We start from the raw sequence: 23,470 nt of genomic DNA on the forward strand, positions 1-23,470 counted from the left end.
AAAAAAATGAAAATAGCCAGTCTCAACAACATTCTTACAATTGGAAGTATAACTGCTGAAGATGAGGATTTCATATTTGCTACACCTTTTTATACTGAATTGAACTTGGTTCCTTTTCACTGTGACTTTGACCAAATTTCTGGTTGTCATGGCAACCAACTAGAAACTGCATTTTTCCATGAGGTGATCGCAGTACAAGTTAAACCACTGTATACAATGATTTTGTATTTGGAAACTAGGTTCCTATTTAAACTGTGGCTGTTTCAGTCAAGTTTGAGGTTTAAGTTTAATGACTTGATTGCACAATGTTTACACAAGGTGTGAACATGGTTATTAGTCATTCCATTTCATACAGGACTGCAGCAAACTTGTTTCCTTTTTTTGGATCAAATTTTGGGTTTCCACATCAGTAGAGTGAAAACACACTTTGTTATGCGAGCACAATAACAATCAATAACAATAGTGGTTGCATGTAGGTTCATCTGATGATAGAGTACTTCTTATTCAAAACAGATCTGGACTGATGAAGCTTATATTTTCTAAAGGAAATCAACTGAAAATTGGTTCATTATTATTATTTTGCTTTGTATGGTACATACAAAGCTGTTAAATCTGCCGATGTGATTAGGTGATTCACACGGACTTCCTTCTAAATTTCCATCATCATAGTAAAAGTTAAAGGGATTCACTCTTAACCCTAGGACCTCCCCTGTACCGTCATACATCATCATTCATGGTATTCCCAATTTTAATTCCACGTGTATTTCAATTTTCTACGACTGATAGTAATGTACAAACCAGTATAATTTTACCAGAAATATTAGCAGAATGTTTAAGAATTACATGTGATTATTTTGTATGAATGTGAGGGTCCCCTGACACTTGAACCCTGGATCAACCATACCTAGAAAAGAAAAAGACCAACACAGTGTGAATATTTCTTCATTCATCACCTCTATTTCACACAAACACACTACATTCTTAACAATCTGTTGAGAAAGACATGTACCTGTTTCCTGCAGTACCGTTATATCACCAGGTAATTTATTATTGTGCACTCCTTAACATAAAATAGTGACACTTGTGGAGGTAATATTAAGATCAATGTATACACATGTTCATATAATATAACCTAGAATCTTCCAAATGATGGGGTCAGATGTACACATTAATGCAAGTTCATTTTCATTTGGACATAGCAAATATCATTACTTCTATCCAAACAACTTCCAATCATGCTGAACTGAAAGGAAAGTCAACCATAGATTTGTAAATAATCTCAGAGTACTATTAAACAACAGAAAAGCAGAGAGGACAAAGTGAGATTTCTAAAATGTAACTGCAAGTAATAAAATACGACCAATAAATCTCACAATGTAAAGGAGCTTCTGGTCCTTGGTTAACACCCAAGGAAATGCTCGCGTTGCAGTGAGATCCAGTTATAACTGTGGATAATTCACAGCTGAATTGCAACAGGCACATACATGTATCTGATTTGCTATGATAATGTATGCTCTTGTCAGAGATCTTCAGCTGAAGGGTTTTTTCATACATGATTGTGTTCATGGTGACTGTACAAAAACAGTACTCGAGTCTAAGTATCTCGTGTTTCTATATTACCCACTTATATATTTCTATATGGCCCACTTTTTAGACATTACATGTGAAGATAAATGTTTTCACTTAAAACTAAAAATAGAAGTAAATAATGCAAACCAAAAGAGGATAAATGGCAGTGTGAGAGGGTCCACAGAAATGAAGGTGTAAAATGACCCAGTGGAGAAAGGAACAAATAGTCTCGCAAAACCTCTAGATGCCTAGTGTTAAGTTTTTAAAAATAGCGTTGTTGCTGAAATGATTGCTTATTTATTTATTTGACTGTACTATGGTGGGAGGATCCAGGGCAGAGTTTGTTAAACTGATAAAATGTTTAAAATACAAGTTCATGTACAAGTAGGATAATGAGGCATTATTTCAAGTTGAATCTTGTAGTGCATTCCGAGTACAGCCATAAGATTGTATGTACATGTACAAGACCACACACCAGAGACCTAAGCAATTACTGATTGTTTCTCATGTTCAAAATCACCTGTTTAACTAATGGATGCAGAATTCTCCATGGCAACATTCCCTGCCTCCACGCGACTCCAAATTAAGGGCCACTGATACAAATGGGCTAATGCTCACAATACATATACAATATGGATGGAGTAGCATGCTGGCACTAAAGTAGAAGACAAACATGTATATAAACATCTATGAAAGAATGGCAGCGACACAACTTTATGTACAGCAGTGAAAGACAACACACTATAATGGCCATGGACAGTTCTTAAATAAATATACTACCTTGTTTATATTGAAGATCACTGGTATCATGATTTGAATGTGAATTTGTAAAGTAAAGTCACCCTGTGGTGACAAAATGCACATCACAGCAGTCTTCAGTCTACAAACATCAAACCACTGTATTTCTAAAATCACAAATGCATGATTCATTTCTTCAAACAATCTATGCACCTGTACATAGTGCTCATATCGGTCTCCAGCCTTCAGGAAAACACTTTTATAGTCACTCCATCTTGATATTAAATATACCTCCCAAACTATGTGTATATATAGTACCAAGCAAACGTGTATATCAAATATCCTATCAGTATATACATCTTGTCAATTGCATTTTTTACATAGCTAAATATACTGTCCATATAAAAGTAGGTGTTCCTGTTGGCTAGTAATAAAATTACTAGTACCGGTACTGCTCTGTACACACTTATTTACATAAAAAACGTAACAGATGCTGTCTTACACACACATCACGAAATATACAGAAAAGCTACAGTGTTTGTATTACTAAGGTAGACATACTAAAATATGGATTCAATCCTCCTAAATTTAAAGCTGCCATCATGAGGCTTGGCTTTCTCTCTCAATGGCCAGTTGCACTGCTTCCAACACATTGTGTGTCACAAACTTGGGCTGTTTGAGTTCATGGTCTATAACAAAGTCTCTGTGGTTGTGGTTGGAGGGCCGGGTGCCTCGTATAGTCACATAGTCGCAGTCTGAGCTGAACACACCTGTGCAGACAAGAATGGACTCGCAGTGCTCCGCAAACTCCTCTGTCTGAGAGTCGCCGCCTGGGAAGAACTCCTGTTGCAATCTCAGTTCCGCTTCCTCATCACTGTCCTCCTCTTCCTCTGTCGCCGTGGTGACCGTTGTCGAGGAGGACAGGTGAGGTCCACCTTGCCAAGACACTGCTTGCTGGCTCTGATGCATCACAGCCTGTGATGCAGCACGTTTCTTCATTGACATCACTCTTTTCTGCAAGTATCTATTGTACAGATTGGCACCATAGATGTCAGTTTCTGGATTATCTCTGAAAGGAAAAATATAAACACATTATTTACAGAGCATTTCAAATGTCTTTTTAATAAAAGGTCCATGACCAAGTATTTTTACCACTGGCTCTGAGTCTTCATCATTACATACCATCATTAGTTCGGAAAAATTTATTTGTTTATTTACTTGACTGGTGTTTTACACCATACTGAAGAATACTTCACTAGTTTGAACAGATTTATTGGTTTATTTGATTGGTGATATACACTGGTAGCCAGCATTAGGGTGGGAGGGCCTGGGGAAAACCACGACCATCCACATGTTGCTGACAGACGTTCCAACGTCTGTCCAAGAGGAAGCCAGCATGAGCTGGACTTCAACTCACAGCAACTGCATTGGTGAGAGGCGCCTAGGTTATTGTGCCACACTAGTGCACTAACCACAACTATCATGGAGGCCCTCGTTCACACAGATAAACAAGTCTGTGTATGGCTACACACAAATGGTTACACCAATTTGAAAGTTTAAAAGTACTCTGACTTACATTTGCTCACTGTTTCAGTGTTCTAATATTTTACATGTCAGACTACTGACAAACATATACAAATTTTGATGTCTTTAATTCACACCACATACTTCCACGTGCCATAGTCTCTTGCTCACATTATCAAATGAATCTAATTCTGATTGTGTCATGCAATCAAACAACAAACAAAACTGAACTTGAATAAAATGTCATTCCACAAGTACAATGTACTACGTACCAAACTTCAGAAAGAGGCTTACCCTATACAGTAGATGCTTTTGATACCATTCATCCCCAAAGCCTTCGCCTGCTGTCTCAACTGGTAATCTGCGTGATGATATGTTATCTCACTGGGCTTTCCTATAAGAGCTGTGTACTTCAACTCACGCCCTGTGATTTTCTGAAAGCATACAGTACTACCAATAAGACTAATAAATGGTCTCCTGACTATGTGATGATATATAATACTTACAGAATATTCACTACAACTGTAATGATCAAAATGTATACATTGGTTACTGGGCAGAGACACAAACTATACCTGTATGTAATCTTTCACTAGTTTAACTTTCCCAGTTTTAAGGAATATGATTGAATCAATAGTTGACAAATTTCTAGACCCACTACATTCATACCAACATTTCCTGTCAAGACTATCACACACAATGCTAACACTGATTTCAAGTCTCTTCTTGCATTAACCGTTATAACTCTTTGGTTATTAACTTTGTTATAACATATAACATAATAACATAATTATTTAAAATCCAAAACAAGTACCTGATGAACTCTGAAAAATGATGCAAAACAGTTAATTTTTTCAAAATAAAGCTACCCTTGTTTTGGTTCCACAAATCAGAAATGCAATTACATTCTGAGCATGTCCTCACTCATCACATTGCACTGCATTTTGCTCGTGTAGAATACACAGATACTGGCTTACCTGATATAGTGACTCTAGGCTGTGTAGGAAACAGCCATGACCAAACCTGTGAGAGGAAAAAATAATATTAAACAGTCTGGAGAAGACAGGGAGTACCAAAGATCTCACATGAAAGTAGTGAAGATGTACTGAGATACTACCCTCACCACTGACCTAACAAATTTTGTAATTTACAATAATTAATATACACGCAGGGCTTCACTGATGGAACATCCCACACGTTATTGTCCTTTGATATACCACCCTTAACCTTAAACCTACATGAATGTTCAGGGCATCACATAAGCTTCACCTGTAACATTGCTGTAATTCTTCAACGTTTTCACATGTTTGCAAGGTGTTTACATAAGCATAATCTGAGGGCATTATTCTGTGTACACTGCCAAAATTACACTTTTTGGGAAGGCCAATTCAACCAATGTCATTTTCTCAAAGATCAATTTTAAACCAGTTAACTGAAAGTTGCTCTTCCATGTGCGAAAAGGTTAAGGAATTAGGGTGTGCTCACCTGGGTAGACTGGCCTCTGACATCCAAAGCAAGTCCATGTTGCAGGCCAGGACAGGGAGGTGAGGGTAAGGGATTTCCTTTATAGCGCTGTTTGGGTAGCCAGCTGTGATAAGGACGTCAATAATTAGCTGCAGGTTTGTCTCCCACCTCACTGGTTCCCCAAATAATATCACAGCTAGGAAAAGAAAATAGAAGAGAACAATTCACATGCTGGTCTCCAATTAATATTCAGATTGACTGATAGATTGATGGTTAATACCATACTCTAGAATTTTTTGGGGCGAGGGAAACAAAACCACCAACCTCTGAAAGATACCTGACAAACCTTCTGATGTTTTTAAAACTTTAACAAAACCTTTAACAATCAACACACACATTTTTGTCTCCAGGGCAAGTTTGAACAATTTAAAATGTATCATATGATGTAAAACAAGAAGAACACCATGCCCAAGATTAAGAGCAATGTCACAATTAAAGACAATCACCATGGCATTACCATTAAATTGACTAATATTTACCAGATCTCTGAGTTTATGTTCTTTACATTTGGCTTACCTTCAATCTTGGGTGAGTAATTTCTAAAAGCACATGGCTGTAAGAAACGAAATGATGCCATAATATAAGTGTACTTAATGTCATTAAAATCAGATCACATTCAGCTAATTTTTAATATATTACAAAACCCCTACAATATGAAAACTGGCTATAACCAGAGGAGAGAGGGTATTCTGAATTTAAAACAGTAATTTTAATAATTTCTCAATTTTGATCACATAATGTTAAATTAGTTTCAGAAAGTCTAAGCTGCCAACCTTCAATCCATTAGTTTCCCTTTATAATGGTGATGCATGTATTGAAAGACTACAAGTAATGTCAAACACAGAAAATATCTTGGGCTGAAAATTCAATGGTCCCATTATGTCATAATGATGACCCAGGAGTACTTACAGCTCCCCTCCGTTTGGAGTGGTCAACCATGTCTAGGTGAGGATAACACTCTCTGAGGGTCTCCACTGTGGTGACCCGTGTAAAGCCGAGGTTACGGGCAATCTCCAAGAGAGGCCCTTGGCCGGATATTAGGCAGTGTTTGTCATGGAACTGAGTGAACATCCTCAGGGGACTATGGGACATCACCACCTGTTCTTCTGTTACCTGGAAGACCCAATGCAGAAAAGGTGCAAATTTATCAATAACAATCAGGACATAAAAGCATACATGTATTTCTGATGCAATGCCTGGTGTTTTCCACGTATAATGCCTTTGAGAGGAATTTAATCCCATTTGGTTTGCTCATTTACAATTCTTTGGATGTATACCAGTCTTGATCACACATATTTAAGTAAATGCTGTTACCTAAATAATGTGCACTGTGTTAAGAAAAGGATAAAAAAAAATTACATCAGTAAATGTACATCCCTGAAAACATATACCCTAAAATTTTGTCCATGTCTAAGTTCTTTATTTTTCCAAATTTTTTTGGAGTTCTATTGATTTTAGAAAGGTGCCTTGAGAGGTGATTGGGAGGTAGAGTGATATCCAACTGGGAAAATGTAAATTTTAGCACCAAAAGTAATATCTCATGACATTTATTTGCCACTTTAATTGCTCTTTTGTTATCGAATTTTGAGATCATTTAGGGTATTTCCATTAAGGTTCAGTACAATGAATTATCTCCCTTTACCCTACAAGTATGTCTGCACTATTATAGCGCCTATTTAATGGCCATATACATTTTATCACAAGATCTGCACACAATGAATGATCAATTATGATTTTAATTGTTACACCATTGTAGGAGTTCCACCACCAGATAAGACCTGAAGTAGACAAGGTGAACACTATCTTTAAAATCCACCCTTTACGTCATGATTTTCGTTTTCATTTTTTGTGCTGAACACCTGCCTCAGCTGGCAAAACCAGTCAGAACACTAACCTCAGCTCGAGAAATGCCTGAACCAGTAGTTGCACTTGCATGCTAACTATATAACCATGACATCACAGGATGAGTGGCATTACGATTGTGGTGATTGCTACCCAGACTAGCATCTGATTTCACACCTACACATGTACTAGGTTTTATATATTGAGATTTCTCCAATAAATTTCAGTTCTGGTGAATAAGGCACTTGATGCTACATGTTATTATGCACATGTCTGTTGTATATCCAGTGCCAACCATACTCTTAACATTACATTTTTAAATCTGCTAAACCTGTACAACTGACACATCCACTGACAGTAATATTGCTAATGTTAGCTATCTGGTTATCACATTTAACTCAAAATGTGACTTACACAGAGACATCTTGTACATTCAAATAAACATCCAATAAGTCGGCATTTCAGGAGTACCCCGAATTCACACAGAAATGGACGAGACGATGCAGACTCTCATAAACTAACTTTGCTAAAAGGCTAGACTTTATGGTACTTGCTAGACTGAGTATAAATATAACAAAGCCATTAGCAGCTACTGTAAAATCATGTCTTCGCCACTACAGTTTGTGCGAGCCCCCACCCTGTGTGAACTCGTGAGACTCCCGAAATGCCGACTCAGCTTATACTATGTGCTGGCATTCCATTTATGCCTCCTTGCTCCACTTCTATCCAAACCATCATGATATTAATGACGGAACATTTTACATCTTTCATGTAGGTTTAACAGATTCCCATACATGAGATGCATTAACATCTGTTTAAGATTCCACTAACATGAAAATCATAAATACTACTGTTCATTCCTTACATACATCTGTGCACTTGTCTGTTAATATTTTTATGCCCATCTGTTCAAATTGACTGAGAATTAAGATTCTATAAAAATAAATATATACAATCTTTGCATACCCACCTTAATGCCTAGCCATTCACTAAGCTGTTTTGCCTTGTTTTGTCGAAGTGTGTTTCCAGCATTTGTTACAAACAAAGCTGGAACTTTGAAATTTCCTTGTGTATCGGTGAGAAGTGCAAAGGCCTCTTTAGCTGACGGAAGCAATTTTTTGCCCCGAACAATGACTCCATCGATGTCAAAGAGAAACCCATAACTGTTACCGTGATGACATGCCTGGAACAAAAGAAAGTTTATTTAGTACAAATCAATCATAATTATTTTTTCTTGTCAAACCATAAGTACATGTATGCCCAATGCTTCTGTTTGCTACAATGTCATCCACAGGCACAAAAACAGGAATCATATTTTTTCACTCTGCATATGACAACGTTGAGATAGAATATGTTCATTTACATGTACCTCTATGGCATATTGTTCATGCGAGACATATTAAAACTGCTTTCCTATTCATCTATTCTTAGCTAAACAATCAGACACATCCCTTATCAATGATAAATGGTTCAGGATACAGTGAATACATGTACGTATTTGCATCCAGAAATAAAGATAGACACTTATCTTAATCCCAGATTTGTACAGATGCTGACAAAGAAGCTATCACATTTCCATCCTTACCAAATATCTGCTGAATACCACCTTTGGCACCTTGGAGTTCAGCTTTCTGCACAGGTTGCTTAACAGTTTCATTTTGATCTAGGTACATGGCCTTCCACACAGCATTAGCTCCTATCATTAGCACAGGATAACACTATGCTCACACCTGAGCAGGTGCAGGAAGGTTACTACTTCCTACATGTATGTGCCAGCAACAAGCTCTCTTGCACAGTGTTACACCTACATGTATTAACACTTAACCATAATGTGGGTAAGCCAGGTGAGCCAGGTAAAAGTTAATCCCTGAACAGTTGGCACACTGAGCACTTGACTACAACTAACATAATAAAAGGTTGACCTCTCCAGGCCAGGGTGGTTTAGTTGTTCTGGCTTGCCTCCCTGGCCTTAAACATTGCATCATCCCAACAGGGGTGCCAACAGCTTTACAATGATCACTGAGGCCACCCTGTCAAAAGGAGGTCAGAGAAAGAGCACATGCACCAGACATGGTCAGCATGTGAGCTTGTTGACAGATTGTCTAGCCACCCCCACTTTACTGATATTGCCAATCAGCAGCTTTCAATGTTCAGAGGAAAAACCTCAAGCCAAACACAGCACAGCTCACACTCTTTCTTGATATAAACTTTGCATCATCACACGGTAGCATGACACAGACATGTTCAGAGCATGTTTTCTCTCAGCAGGTGCCCTGAAGCAAGACATGCACTGTAAAATGTTTTAGGTTTACAACATCATTTAAATAAAACCACATGATTAGAGTTCATGATCCAACTAAGCTCAGTAAATAAGAGAAGAAATGACTGTTTCATCCAGACAAATTGCTACATCACTCACACAATACAGATCATGATACATGTTTAAAATAATCATCTGTAAACCAGTATCAATGTACCTCCAATGTACATGTAAATCAAGATATAATTCATTACTGTTGTACACAAGAAAAGTATATGGCACAAATGACTGTGTAGTAATATATACATTTGCGTACTTTTCATAAATGTGTCATATGGATGTGCACTTATTCAGTTCTGCACTGAATGTAGGTCAATAAGTATTTAAATAGATCCATTATAGTGCAAGGTGTGCATGTGTATTGGAGGGAGGAGATCAGTGTTCAAAAAGCTGTTTATGCAAAAATAAGAAGCTTAAAGTTAAATTTATCTCCAACTGTTTATCAAAACACATACACACACACACACACACACTTATATATATATAAGGTACACCCATATATAGCAGCTTACAGGATTTAAGAAACAATCTTTCTGGTTCTACATGTGTACTTTATGTCATGTCCTAACCTGTAGTTTATTTCAGTTTTTCAATCCTGTTGTTAACACCCAATAATTGTTTTAAAGACAAGGCTTTGGTATCTGCAATCCACCCCAAGTTAGATGAGTTAGCTAGGCCACACAGTGGTCACTGACCTAGATTGTGAACAGCATCAACACAGAAATTATATAGTGTGCTCACTGGTATTATTAAATCATTTAATCAACAAAATAAATGCACAACACAAATATCTCTTGGAACCTGGAATTTATTTATTCATTTGACTCGTGTTTTACGCCGTACTAAAAAATATTCCACTTATAAGACAGCAGCCAGCGCCCAGGGGAAAACCCACAATCATCCGCAGGTTGTTGACAGACCTTCCCACTTACGGCCGGAAAGGAAGCCAGCATGAGCTGGACTTGATCTAACAGCAACCACATTGGTGAGAGGCTCCCCGGTCATTACGCTGTGCTAGAGTGTTAACTGACTGAGCCACGGAGGCCCCACTGTTTCTGGGAAGAACATTTATATTTATATTTCACTAAATATTAGCAACTGTGTGGAGGCTGACATACATGCACAAGAATGAGACTGTAAGTAATGACTAAAGTTTTAATGAACCTGCAGATGGTTGAGGGGTTTCCCCGGGCTCTGCCTGTATTCCCCAACCATTATGCTGGTTGCCACAGCATAAGTCAAATATTCTTGAGTACGACATAATACACCAATCCAATAAATAAACGAAATTAACTTTCAATGTCATGCTGGCTACTGTATAATTAATTATCGGCTTAAATGCTTGCCAAAAGGATCTTTTACATCCCTTATGCCTACAATGCCTGATTCACATGACTAGCCTACATGTATATATACAAAGCTGCATTATACCGTACACATACACAAAGCGTCATCAGTAGCTCATGGCTTGAGGCCTATGCTTTGTGGTTGTGGTTTGCGATCACTTATATGCACAGGCCGCAAAACCAGGTCACACACACACATCGCTATCCAGGTCACAGCCTCCTACCAAAATAGTGAGCTTTTTAGCCTTGCTGCGTAGTTACATCATCTTTTGGACATACAAAATAAACATATTTTACTTCTTGTTTACTCACAACACTGATGTTCTAAATTTGTTATGACTGCCAATATAGCAAAGTGAAAGTTTCAAGTAAGTTTTCTCAACAAAAACAGAGAGTTTTCTAACATGCAAACAAATGATAGCAAAACTTTCAAAGGAATAAGAAAGGCAGCCTGTACAAAATCTCCCCACCATGCCAGATATAAGAGTAATCAAAAACTTTCTTGCATATTTTCTTTAAGCCCATGCAAGTGTTGATAATGTCAGGAAAACATTTCATGTTAACTCACGTAAGAAAGTGTTTCCATACAGTCTTTAATAGTGAAAGACTACTGATCACCAGGCTGCTTCCAGTCATGGCCTGAAAGTGGACTGTCTTGTAACTTACATTCAGAAATTACAATCGGGTCGACCTTCTTGTAACTATTTACAAATGCCCCAAATTTAATGTTAAGTATAAATATTTTCCTAGGTAGACTGTTTTCGACTCCATTTGCAAAAATGTGCGATGTAATAGGTTAGTTTTGAGTTTCTTTTATAAATAAAGGTAGAAAAAGTCCAACTGTATCATGTGACCTGTCAAATATGTTAGGCAATTATTTTTGACCACGTTTACTATAGCATGGGCATTGGGAAAAAGTTTCATAAAAAGTAATTTAGACTAGATGAATGATTGAGAAAACTATGAAACTGGACATTTGTGCACTAGAGCTGTTCCTAAAGGAAAGAGGTTTCGTTTTCGCTTCTGGAAAAGGGTGAGGCAGGTGATTGGTAAATTAATGTCAACAAAGATTGCCTAACATTTTTTCACCTGTCAGAAGACACAGTGGACTGTATTTACCTTTGGCAAAACAAGAGTTCCAACTCGAAACTCCACTACTGTCTCAAAACTGTTGTTTTTATTTGCTGAATCTTTATGATGTAGAACTCTTTTTAAAATGATGCAAGAAAAGCTATTCGCCAGTACATTGCCCATTTACACAGGCCACGTTTTATGTACAAGTCGAATTTGGCCTACAACTGCAACTGTAACTTCAAAACTTTACAATTCCATTGTGTAAGTGGTGCAACTTATTCTTACAAGCAACTGGAAACTCAGTTGTAGGGTATACAATGAACTGTATGACTAAATAAAAAAAAAAACTTACAAACTTTTAACCTTTTTTCAACTGAGTAGCAATGTTAATACATGAACATTCTCACAAAAAATATGTGTACAACACGAGTTCTTTGCTACAGTACTGTAGGCTACATATTCCTTTTTCTAATGATACCACCTTGAAAACGTTAATGACAACACCTTGAAGTTTCTAGGTAAGCAATCTTTTCAAAGTTACAGAAATGCACCACAACCCCACAGCTACATATACATAGCAAACAGAGCTTAGACTGTAAACTGCAGAAAAATTCTATCAGACAATGCATTATCAGACATCCACAACGCAAAAAGCTGGTCATTCCGCTAATATGTAATAATGCAATAATCAGAGTCATCATGGTTAAATGAGTATAACATTTGGATGAAATCAAAACATTTTCTCTCTTTTTTTCCAGAAGAGAAATTCCATTATTTTTAACAAAATGTTACCTTACTCAAAAACTTAATGTTTTCTGTATAATTAATCACACATTGCATTATAAAGTACATAGTGCATTATGAAGTCTATTATGATTTTATACACATTTATCCTGCTTCATACATAATCCTTTATCTGACAATGTGAAAACACTGGCAAGTCGGGATATTTTTTAATCCCATAAAGATGGCTCCAGTGTGAAGCAGGCTCTCAAGGCAATATTGCAGTAAAAGATAATTGTGGCCAATGTCCACAATGTTACACTGAATTAGCTTCTAATATAACATCGTTCTTTCTTTATTGTGAGGTCATGATGATGAGATGGGAAATTAATGTTTGATGTCAATAAAATAGGACCAACGTCCTCCTGGCGGGGGGTTAAGTTTATATGGTGAGTTGTAAGATTATCTCCCTTTGAAACACTCTCCACTCCGTCAAAATGAAGTGAGGTTTTGCATAATCTGCAGACAAAGAAACTGCTTCATGACCATGAATTCAGTATCATGAAGGCTTCTGCATATTGCAACTAACTTGAAAAACATAAAATGACACCTCACCCAGTATGAAACTTACTGAACCATGCACATGTATACACAGATACATGTAGTCACAGCATAGAGTAACCATGTAAATAATAGTTCACGTATACTGTTACTATGACCATACAGGTACATTAAGTACACATAAGCAGTTTCATTACATTCAGTAATACCACATTATGAGACACAGTGGGCCATCAACAGTTTCTCACCACTCTTAATCTCTTAAATACATTTACAAGGCCTTATTTTTCATCTACATGTAGGTCATTATCTACACTCGGGGTGGGGGGGGGGGGGGGGGTTATGGTCCATGGCTGAGCTTTTAGCATGCTTGTAAGTCAGGAGCCTCTCACTAATGTTGTCGATGTGAATTCAAGTCCAGCTAATGCTGGCTTCCTCGCCATTATGTGACTGAAAAATTGCTGATTTTTTTTCCTTGCCCTGGTGTTTGAAGAGACACATTTTATATTTAAAAACTACTTCAAATGTGAAGGAAAGATATCACTTAAACATTTGAACTGAGTAACTGTTGAAAATGCATCAATACTACATGGAATTATGTAAGCCATATCTGCACAGGCCTTGGACACCTCAGTAATTGAGCATGAATGTGGATAACCTGGCTAACATGAAATCAAGCAAATTTTCTTGAAGTGATGTGTGTCTTTTGTTAACATTAGTGTAGTATTTGCCAGAGTGTGTCCGGTAAAACAGCCATGTGTCCCATAAAACAGCCATGTGTCCGTAAAACAGCCGGACCAATCAGAATATTGTCTACTCCCTGCAGCTGCATGTGAGGCCCTTTTCCACATGGTTCCCTGTGTGTCTGCCTTAGATCATATTTACTCCCAAAATATCTACATTGACTTGTAGATAAGGTGCTAAATGTGGAATGGTGTTAGCCAGAATTTCATCATACACAAACACCCATGACCAGTGTTCATTGCCATGGTGTTTAGAATTTTTTCTACTTACTGTTATTTTTTAGATGACTCTACATCAGACAGCAGGCCTTTTAACCTTGGATTTTGTTTCAACAAAGGAAAGCCATTTGATGCTTTTAACATCTTTTGTTCCCTAAAATTTACATTGTGGCATTAAGCTACAATCATTCATTCATGCTGGCTTCCTCTCCGATCTTACATTCATGGAAGATATGACAGCAACCTTGGGATGGTTGTGGGCTCCCCCAGGTTATGCCAGATTTCCTACCATCATAATACTGGTCGCCCTGCATGTGAAATAGTCTATGGAGTATGGAGTAAAATATCAATCAAATAAATTAATATTTACTCTCCATTTAATCTACTGAAGAGTGTTTCCACTGCAGTTCACAGTATAAGTAAAACGAAAAGCCCTACAATAATTTTTGTTAATGACTTGCCAAATTGGTACGAATTCTGTATATTCATACGCACAGTGTGTAATATGTGCTACATGTATATAAACATAACTGAGCATGAAAGCAAATTTAAGTAGTATGAAATGACTGACACTGAAAAATTCGATTTCAGTGACATGTACAAGCAAAACTCTACAACAATAGAAGTTTGGAAATTCTTGAAAGAAAGACGAAAGTTTGATCTATATGTATACTGTACATGTCCTCTGAACTGCCCTTCACACAGAGATGTTGAGACATTATACACAATGACCTATATACCTGTGTTTATTTTTTATCTCAGGTTAACTTCATCTCTTCAGGTGTTGCAGGTGATTAACTGCCGCCTAAAACGAGTGGTAGTGTACACAGTTACCATGGTATTATTTATCACAACAGGCCTACTGTACTACATACATGTATATATAGATGTGTAGTTTTCAATTTGGCCAATCTACCATGTATCATTTAAAAGCTAAACAACAGGTATGCCTAACAAAAAATAGTACCAAATAGGTATGACTTACTACTATCCTTCACAAGTTTTCCATATATGCAAATAACATAAAAGAAACCTCAGAACACCTCAATCTAGCATGTTGTCACAGAAACCATGATAGTAATGAAAAGACAACATTACAGTATTACATTACATTGCAGTAAAGTAACAAGCAAATTTCATGTATATGTGTGGACAGTGTAACATCTTCCCACGAATTAGTAAAGTTTGACATAGATAATGACATAGATATAACCTTGATAACATTCAGAAGACGATGGAACAATGTACAGCCTGTTAGGGACCTCTTAGAAGATGTCTGATTATCTTCTTAAAAGGTTTCCATGTGGAATTCAGAATAACAAATTATCCTGTGTATCAATGGAAAGAAATTTACTTCCATGATACTCTCCCCACCATCATACTTTATTGCAATTATTGGAGTGTAGTATCTACCTATGAGTATACAACAGATATTTGTAAATTAGAAACTAGATAAATAAATACATGCATGTACAAAACAAACCTCCTGAACTAATAACATTGACACTGCAGAATGGCAATTTCATATTACTAGTGTGCTTGTACCACACGCTGATGTCATAATACTCCAGGAGTTATGCAAACTACCTCTCCATGTTCAAATACGCACACAGCAATATAAACAGAAAGACATGGAACTCTTGAGAGGGTGCCCAAGAGTGAATGACCTACCGTGAATTTGCGAACTACACACACTAAGCTTTTTTCTTGAACTCTGACTTCCTCTCGAGCCAAGGTTTACAGGTATATTATAAATTGAAAGTCAATATTTGTTTAGGCCAACTCAATTGTGGATCACGCCAAATCAAATTTTATGAATGAGCATGCACATAAGATCATGGCTATCTCACTAAAGTAGGCCTGTTACCCTTATACTTAGTGCATTTAGTGCAATCTATATTTGGCTAGCTTTACATTCGAGAGCGATCAAAACCAGAGTCTGGTGAACAGAAACAATTCAATCAATTTCTCCATGAGGTATGACATCCACTTGTTTAATTTTTGCATTTATTTCCTTTTAGTCAAATGTACATGAATGTTAATAAAGTACTACATTATACACACCAAACCAGTGATATATAATCTAATGAACATTTATCTCACTGGCTAAAATAGATGTTGACACTATAGTAAAAACTTCATTGCTATAAAAGGTACACTGGTCACAACGAGAAAAGCATTCCACCCACTGGTTACTCAATGTAAGCCTGAACTTTGAGGAGCACTAAAACCAACAGCCGTCATGTTTCTGCAGAATTGAGACTGAAAGCAGATATCCATGCTAAATAAAAGCTTGACACCTGGAAAGCTTAAAGCATTCTCATCCAAGTGGCTGGCTATTTTTATCAGAGGAGCTTCGGCAGATTTCCAAACACACCCTGATCACAGCCAACCAGCTTAGAGTTTGGTGAACACACGTTCATCGGTAGCCAGACTGCAGCCTTAGATTAGTGAGATCATCTGAGATCAACAATAAATCCATCCATACATATAACCCTGGAGTTATTACAAGGTAACATAGTACAACTGGGTCAGCTTCAGTTCTCAGACTACACCAGTAACAGCACTTTACCAAAATATACACTTCCAGCATTGTTATGCCAGGCAGAACTGACTTATGCCAGGCCACACTAAATGATTAGAAACAATGTGTGCAAATGGGTAAATGGATGTGTCCACTATACATGAATATATAAGTACGTGCATATGCTTACCAACGTTAATATAGGTATCTATTTTATCCTTATGACATCGTGAAGTGAGTGTTACACCATAACATTTCTATTTGACTTTTAAGTGGCTTGACACAACCGTGCTAAGCCTACATGTATGAATGTTATTTGTATTGTAAGGTGAACTGAAGACTAGAATTTTCACCTGCACAGCATGTAAATGATTGTGTTGATCACCATTCTGCAATAATAACCATGGGGAGTCTCTGCACTGTTGTTTTATGTCATTTCCTGCTTCACACAATACCTTGGTCTTTGCTGATAGGATCATGCTTATTGAAACACTTATACACAGAAAAGCTTTTTAACGCAAATTATTACATATTCAGTCTATCAAAAATCATCCAACATCGGTCAGTACACTAAGATCTGCCTGCCTGCAGTGGCTGGAGGTTATTCCTTAACCCCTGACTGCCAGTACACTTGTACTGCAGGCTGTAAAGCAGGTCATTCTGCAGGATAGCCCTCACAGCAGAGCAGTGTCATCAGGCTTCTATGAAGAGTAAGCTCACCAGTGTAAAAAGGTTAAGCAAATCACTCACAATAAAAAAGAATTATTCTCTCCATAAGCATGTACACTGAGCCTTCCTATCAGGATCTGTCTACCACCCATAACAGGGCTGATCAATGAAGCCAGAGGCAGACTGCCATTAACTGCTTCAAACATGTACTTACACACCCTCACATTACACAAATGACCCACCATTCACACCGAATACAGATGTAGGCACAAGCAACAGTACCAGACACAACCCTAAATACTACATCTGCTGGTTAAAAGGGGCTTGCCATATCACATAAATTTAACTGACCAAATGTAACCTTACATATTAGATCACTTGCCAATGTACAGCTCTCTCCTGGATTTATATGGCCTCTAATTTACATCCTATCAATGGACCATGGGTGAACCTCTGTATATATCAACTAAAGACAAGAGAGCCTCATGTGAGCCAATCCCATCATCTGGCTATGTCTGAGGCTATCACATCAACTGACCATGTGTGTCAGCATATCAAATTAACTGACCATGTATGAACCTATTAAATCAACTGATCATGCAAGAGCATATCAAAAAAATGACCATGTGTGAGCATATCAAATCAACTGAAAATATGTGAATCAACTGGCAACATATGAGACTATTAACTTAACTGACCATGTGTGACCCTTTAAACTCAACTGACCACTCGCGTGCCTATACAGTACATCAAATGACCATCAGTCAACCACTGCATCACATCAACTGATAATATGTGAACCTCTGTATTGTGATACGGACTGACTGTATGAACCTCTATAATACATTAATTGACCATGTGTGAACCTCTCTATCGCATTAACTGACTGTGAACATCTATACTACACTGACTGATCATGTGTAAACAACTGCATTCCTATCAACTGACCATGTGTGAACCTCTGCATCATATCAACTGACCATGAAAGACCTTCTATATTACATTAATTGATCTTGTGTACACCTCAATATTACAATAACTGGCCATGTGTAAACATCGGCGTCACATCAAATGACTGTGTGAAGATCTACATCATACCAACTGACTTACTCTCTCCCCTACAACCATATAATTCCAGGCTTTGTTAAAAGACACCTGTTTTTCTGACACAATGTTAGCCAATGAGAACCATGTGCAAGCTGAAAACCTTCGTGAAAGACTACAAATTTTCATTGGTAGATGTGGGGGAGGGGGAGGAGGGTGTCTTCATTATATTCATGATTGACCAAGACCACTGAACACTAAATTAAATAAATTCGTAGAGAAGCTGACGTTATTGTCTGTGAGAAATTCAAACAGTTCTGTGCACACATCAGAGATCAAGTGTTCCACAGAAACAATATTTTAAGTATCAGTTACTGCTGAAGACAGGAACTGGGAAACCCCTCTGCTTCATGGCGCTGCAGAGTATGGTAGTGTTAGCCCAGCAGTCTCAGACCCGAATGACCATAAAAACAGGCTGATGTATTACTGGCTATGAACAAAAAGCATTCTAATACAAGGGATTTACCAAACCAAACCTAATCTCACTAAACAAAGACATGATGCAGGAATAAGGGGAGAGACAGACAGAAAGACGACACACTGGACAGTCCAGCTGAGATCAGTATATCCCCACCCCAATGGAATAACTTGCATGTAGACGTGCATGTATCAGCCAAGATATGTGTAAAACATTTATGCATGAGTTTCCTTCATTTGTTCTCAAATGTTCAATATACGTTCTTGGAGACTTATCATTTAAAAATATACAAGTATATATAGACATGTGACAGGAGAATATAGCCGGAGGGCTTTCACACCTGCCTTCATCATAAGATAAGCTTAGTCTGGACATGCCAGGTCAGGTATATCAATATTTTGAGTCTCATGCTTACCTCTACACAACAGCTACATGCAGACAACATCACTACCACAAATCATGAACTATCACTCTGTGAACACAACGCTCTCTCATTTTTTTTTTCTTTTTCGTAAACCAACAGACACGTTACCTGGTATCCAGATACATACATGTACATTCTTTGACAGCACAAATGATGTTCAAAACCTTAAATATTGTTTGTAAATCACATTTTATACTACCTGCATGTATTGTGAATAAGTATCTACCCAGAAACCTTTAATTTAACAAATCAGGTGTGAAGGATATATTTTGAGGGTATAGTGACCTTTGATATTCACCTAATGGCCTCCTTACCCCTGTGAAGTCTGTTATAACATTTACTCCCTTATAATTACCTACACATACATACAAAACATGATACAAGGATTGTTTTATGAGTGAATGGACCTGTTGACCCATTCAAATGGTCACTTCCTTGACTAGTATCCTGCTATAAACATGACCACAAGAAAGCACTTGAGTGAGATCTTTTTGACATACTTTTACTACTGTGTGTCAGAAGCCTGCTGTCAGGCAGTTAAAAATCATGTGATAAGGTTCACTACATGTTTAGTGCTGTCACTCACTGTCACAACCACTGTAAACCACAACAGCTACTGAGACACTGCACACTGCTTTGATCCTTAAAAGCATAATGTACATTATTTTAATCTCTATGTAGGTATGTGTACGATTTGCTGAGAAACTAAAAAAATTTTACATTAAAACATAAATGACTGCTCACTCCTTCTGCTCATTTCACCTTTAGAAGTTTTAACGACAATTTCCAGTATCACTGTACAATTCAATCAAGGTATTGTGGCTTTGAACTGTCTAATACTGTCTGATACAGACTTTAAATTTTATAAATAAAATAAAACTGTTAGTCTGACTAAATGAAAAAAATTACACTGTGTAAATTATGTTATTGTGATATGACAATGCAATAAATCGACTGACCGAACGATGAGAAATGCAAGTGTCCCAGGCCATGGAGACATATTTGATGAGTAATGTTTGTCTCAAATACTCTGACAAACTGACATGGCAAGTACTTCAGGTTTTTAAATGGAAAGTGCTCTGATCTTGGTTTGGGGCCATAGTTGGCCGAACAAAATTCCGCCAATCCTAATGTCAGAACAATCTCGGACTACTTATCGTACAGTATTTCTTGGAACCCAGAACTAATCATATCTGATATTCCCTTTTAAGTATATGTTATACTTTACATTTTAACACATCTGCCAAATGCATACTACATAGAAAATAGAGACATCGACTGCATCACAACGTATATGAAGTGAATTTTTTCACACGACCCAATACTGTTGTGTAAGAGTAATGTCACAGCGTTCAGCAGGGTTGTTCCTATCGCAGGGAGGATAGGTTGGTACTGCATACTGTTTAAACGTATGAAAACAAATTATATGACATCATCAACATGAAGCCGTGCAATCTATGTACAGGTTAACATGTTTAACTTGAGGGCAGATTACTTACTCTACACTCCCTGACAGATTTATGTACATTTAGCAACTATGAAGTACAAACAACGAAAAGCAATAGCAATTCTATGTGCACATGCTAATTTATTTATTCTAATTTTCCATCGAAATTTTGACGCTCATGTCCAGTCAAAAACGTTAATCTTTGTCATTTTACGTGGCAAATAAGAAAAGTCTTTTACAGTGCCCCTCACAAAATCCCTGCCTATTTTTCCCAATGTTTGTGTGGCACACTGAGTGTGCGAATATCTGGTGATGGTGCAAGTAAGTGTCGTGGACTGGAGGAATTTGTGTGAAATGACACCCTATTCGATCAGCATTAAAAAAATTTGTGTGGTGAATGGAAGGGGAGATGTTACGACATGGAATTAAGCAGCCAGAGTTAGGTGAAGTGGTCACTGGGGCTGCTACATGTGTCACACCATTGTGACATTTGCATTTGCTACAACAAAGCAGCCGTGATCAAATTAGCACCCATTCGCGGACAGTGGCCTTTGAAATTTCTGCTTTTCATGGCCAATAAAATGGCAAGCTTTCAAAGTAACACTTTTCACTTGGTGTTTCAGTTTCTCCATTGTTTTCACTATAAGTTACTGCGACACGATTTCCAACAAAGAATTTCAATGAAACAGATATTTAATGTAGCAAGCATGCCGCCGCTGGGTTAAAACGCAGGCTGTCGAGTGAAAATTAGCACCTAGCTCCCGTGTAATGTGAAATCCCATGACATTTCTGTCACAAAAATGGTGGCGTTCTAAAATGCGTCAGTGGTATATTTCTAAACCAACAATGAGGGTTCTCGGATTAGTAAAACACCAATCACATAAATAAATAAATAAATATATGTGAATATAGTTAAATCCGCATTTTAACATCTCTGTAGACCAGTAGTACCTAAGAATGGCAATGAAAAAACCCAGACTACGAGTTGACAGGTAATCTAAAATTAAATACATGCCAAGAGGACAGAATGACATGAGAGTATGAAACAGCTGATTCCGGTAAATCATGGTTTGCAAAACAACACACCAACTTTCGAAATCAACGTCGGCTCTTATTTAAAACACCGATTACAGGGAATAGGAAGGAAATGTATACATACACTTGTGTGTAGCTTCTTCTTCAGGCTCTGTGTTTCAGCGAATCGGCATGATAAAGGGCATCTCATATATCGTTCACATATTCCAGCCGATCTACACAGCAAACGGCCTCTTGCCGCCATTGTTCCGTCTGCTCGAGCTGGAGGTGTGGTGATTCTAAGCCAATGAAATGAACGAACTCACGGGGACGGTCGTCGACATTATATGACGTCAGAGCATCCAAGGTCAAGGCTCTCATCGACCCACGTGTTGTAAACTGACAGCTGTGAACCGATAATGTACCTAGGAAATCAACACGCCGCAGCGCAGTAAACAATTAAACATTTCCTTTATTTAAGTTTTCCTGAATATTCGATGAGTAAATACACGAATCGAAAAACTATCATTTAAATATCGTGATTAGCAAACAAATATGAAATGGTGTAAATATAACATATGTTTCTTTGTTTGCTTGCATGAACACATACATGCATGTATATTTCCATGTAACCTGCCGTCAGCAAACAAGAGGTCAAATTATGAATAACCATCATCAGTGCTAACAATTACTCCAGAACAGCCTGTCGTCGAACTAAGATACAAATAATTTTCATTCTTCATACCAATGTCAAGTCATACTATCTGGACATGAGATCGTTATGTATTTTTCGTTGTGTTTGTTATGTAAGAATGGGCCTCTTTATTTACATGATGGAGTGGAAATTTGATCTCGGGAGATTCTTCCCTCTACACGACTTGGCATACAATTGATATGTTCGATTTTGTGTGATTCTAGACTGAATTCATGTATAATATACGTACAGTTAATTCGAAAATATATCCAAACTGCGTGTCAGTTTTTCTTCTGCCACACGCAGATGGTATGTTTGACCTTTGATTTTGTTTTTCTTTTAGCGCAGTTCACAGAATTGTCGGCGTATCCGGTTACTTACTTATACTCACATTGCCCTCCATATCCTTGTCATCAACAGCAAAAGCTGTGACTAATATCCTGTCAGAGTAAAAAATCTCAGTTTTATATTTCGTTTGCTTAGATATATCCGTGCAGTTAAACGTATGTTAAATATATAGTCAACGATATATTTCCATTTCTGCAGGCATTACATAGTACTTCAAAACTTCAAAGAGTTCCACTATTACGCTAAAGAAATGAACCATGTCCTATTAAAGATCAGAGTTACTTACATATAGGCGTGCTACTTGGGCTTTCGCCTTGGCTGTTACAAACAGCAAATCTTGACAAACCACTATGTATTCTCCGTTCTCAGGATAGATTTACATAGAAAGTAAAACTAGCAAAAGGTATCAGTCATTTGGATTTGTCATTTGGTTGTTTCGCAATAAACGCGTCACTTCATGTCCAAGACAAATCATTTTATCATAAATCCTGTATATACATTATAACCTATGCTTACGCTGGCACTTCCGTACTAGAAATCTGTCAGTTTGCTTATGCCGTTGACAATATTAACCTGTCACATGCGACTGTTAAGACAGATCCCAAAATATCTTGTTTTGACTGTAGGTGCGTTATATATATACAT

At 37.4% G+C, this 23,470-nt stretch overlaps 1 protein-coding gene across 3 annotated transcripts; it reads right to left on the bottom strand.

Annotated features, from left to right (window-relative positions):
* Positions 1-946: 946 nt before the first annotated feature.
* Positions 947-23,366, bottom strand: LOC135470021 (haloacid dehalogenase-like hydrolase domain-containing 5). Of its 3 annotated transcripts, none has more exons than XM_064748713.1 (9): positions 23,112-23,366; positions 21,929-22,208; positions 8,168-8,380; positions 6,265-6,468; positions 5,872-5,908; positions 5,317-5,491; positions 4,809-4,854; positions 4,126-4,265; positions 947-3,376 (listed from the first exon to the last, which is right to left on the bottom strand). In XM_064748713.1, exons 2-9 carry the CDS (start codon positions 22,046-22,048, stop codon positions 2,908-2,910), a joined length of 1,404 nt encoding a protein of 467 aa, XP_064604783.1. In that variant the 5' UTR covers positions 22,049-22,208; positions 23,112-23,366; the 3' UTR covers positions 947-2,907. The 3 variants fall into 3 exon arrangements, with proteins under 3 accessions (XP_064604783.1, XP_064604785.1, XP_064604782.1); XM_064748715.1 differs by lacking the exon at positions 23,112-23,366 and adding an exon at positions 22,859-22,923 and having other exon boundaries at positions 21,929-22,189; XM_064748712.1 differs by lacking the exon at positions 23,112-23,366 and adding an exon at positions 22,859-22,898.
* Positions 23,367-23,470: the final 104 nt, after the last annotated feature.

Source organism: Liolophura sinensis, chromosome 7 (genome assembly GCF_032854445.1).
Source record: "Liolophura sinensis isolate JHLJ2023 chromosome 7, CUHK_Ljap_v2, whole genome shotgun sequence".
NCBI lineage: Eukaryota > Metazoa > Mollusca > Polyplacophora > Chitonida > Chitonidae > Liolophura > Liolophura sinensis.

Coding starts and splice junctions, on each gene's coding strand:
- LOC135470021 (XM_064748713.1), bottom strand. CDS start 22,048: ATGGCGGCAAGAGGCCGTTTGCTGTGTAGATCGGCTGGAATATGTGAA. Junction 5,492..5,871: donor TTACTCACCCAAGATTGAAG/GTAAGCCAAATG, acceptor TTCTTTTCCTAG/CTGTGATATTATTTGGGGAA. Junction 3,377..4,125: donor AAAAGCATCTACTGTATAGG/GTAAGCCTCTTT, acceptor TTTTCCTTTCAG/AGATAATCCAGAAACTGACA.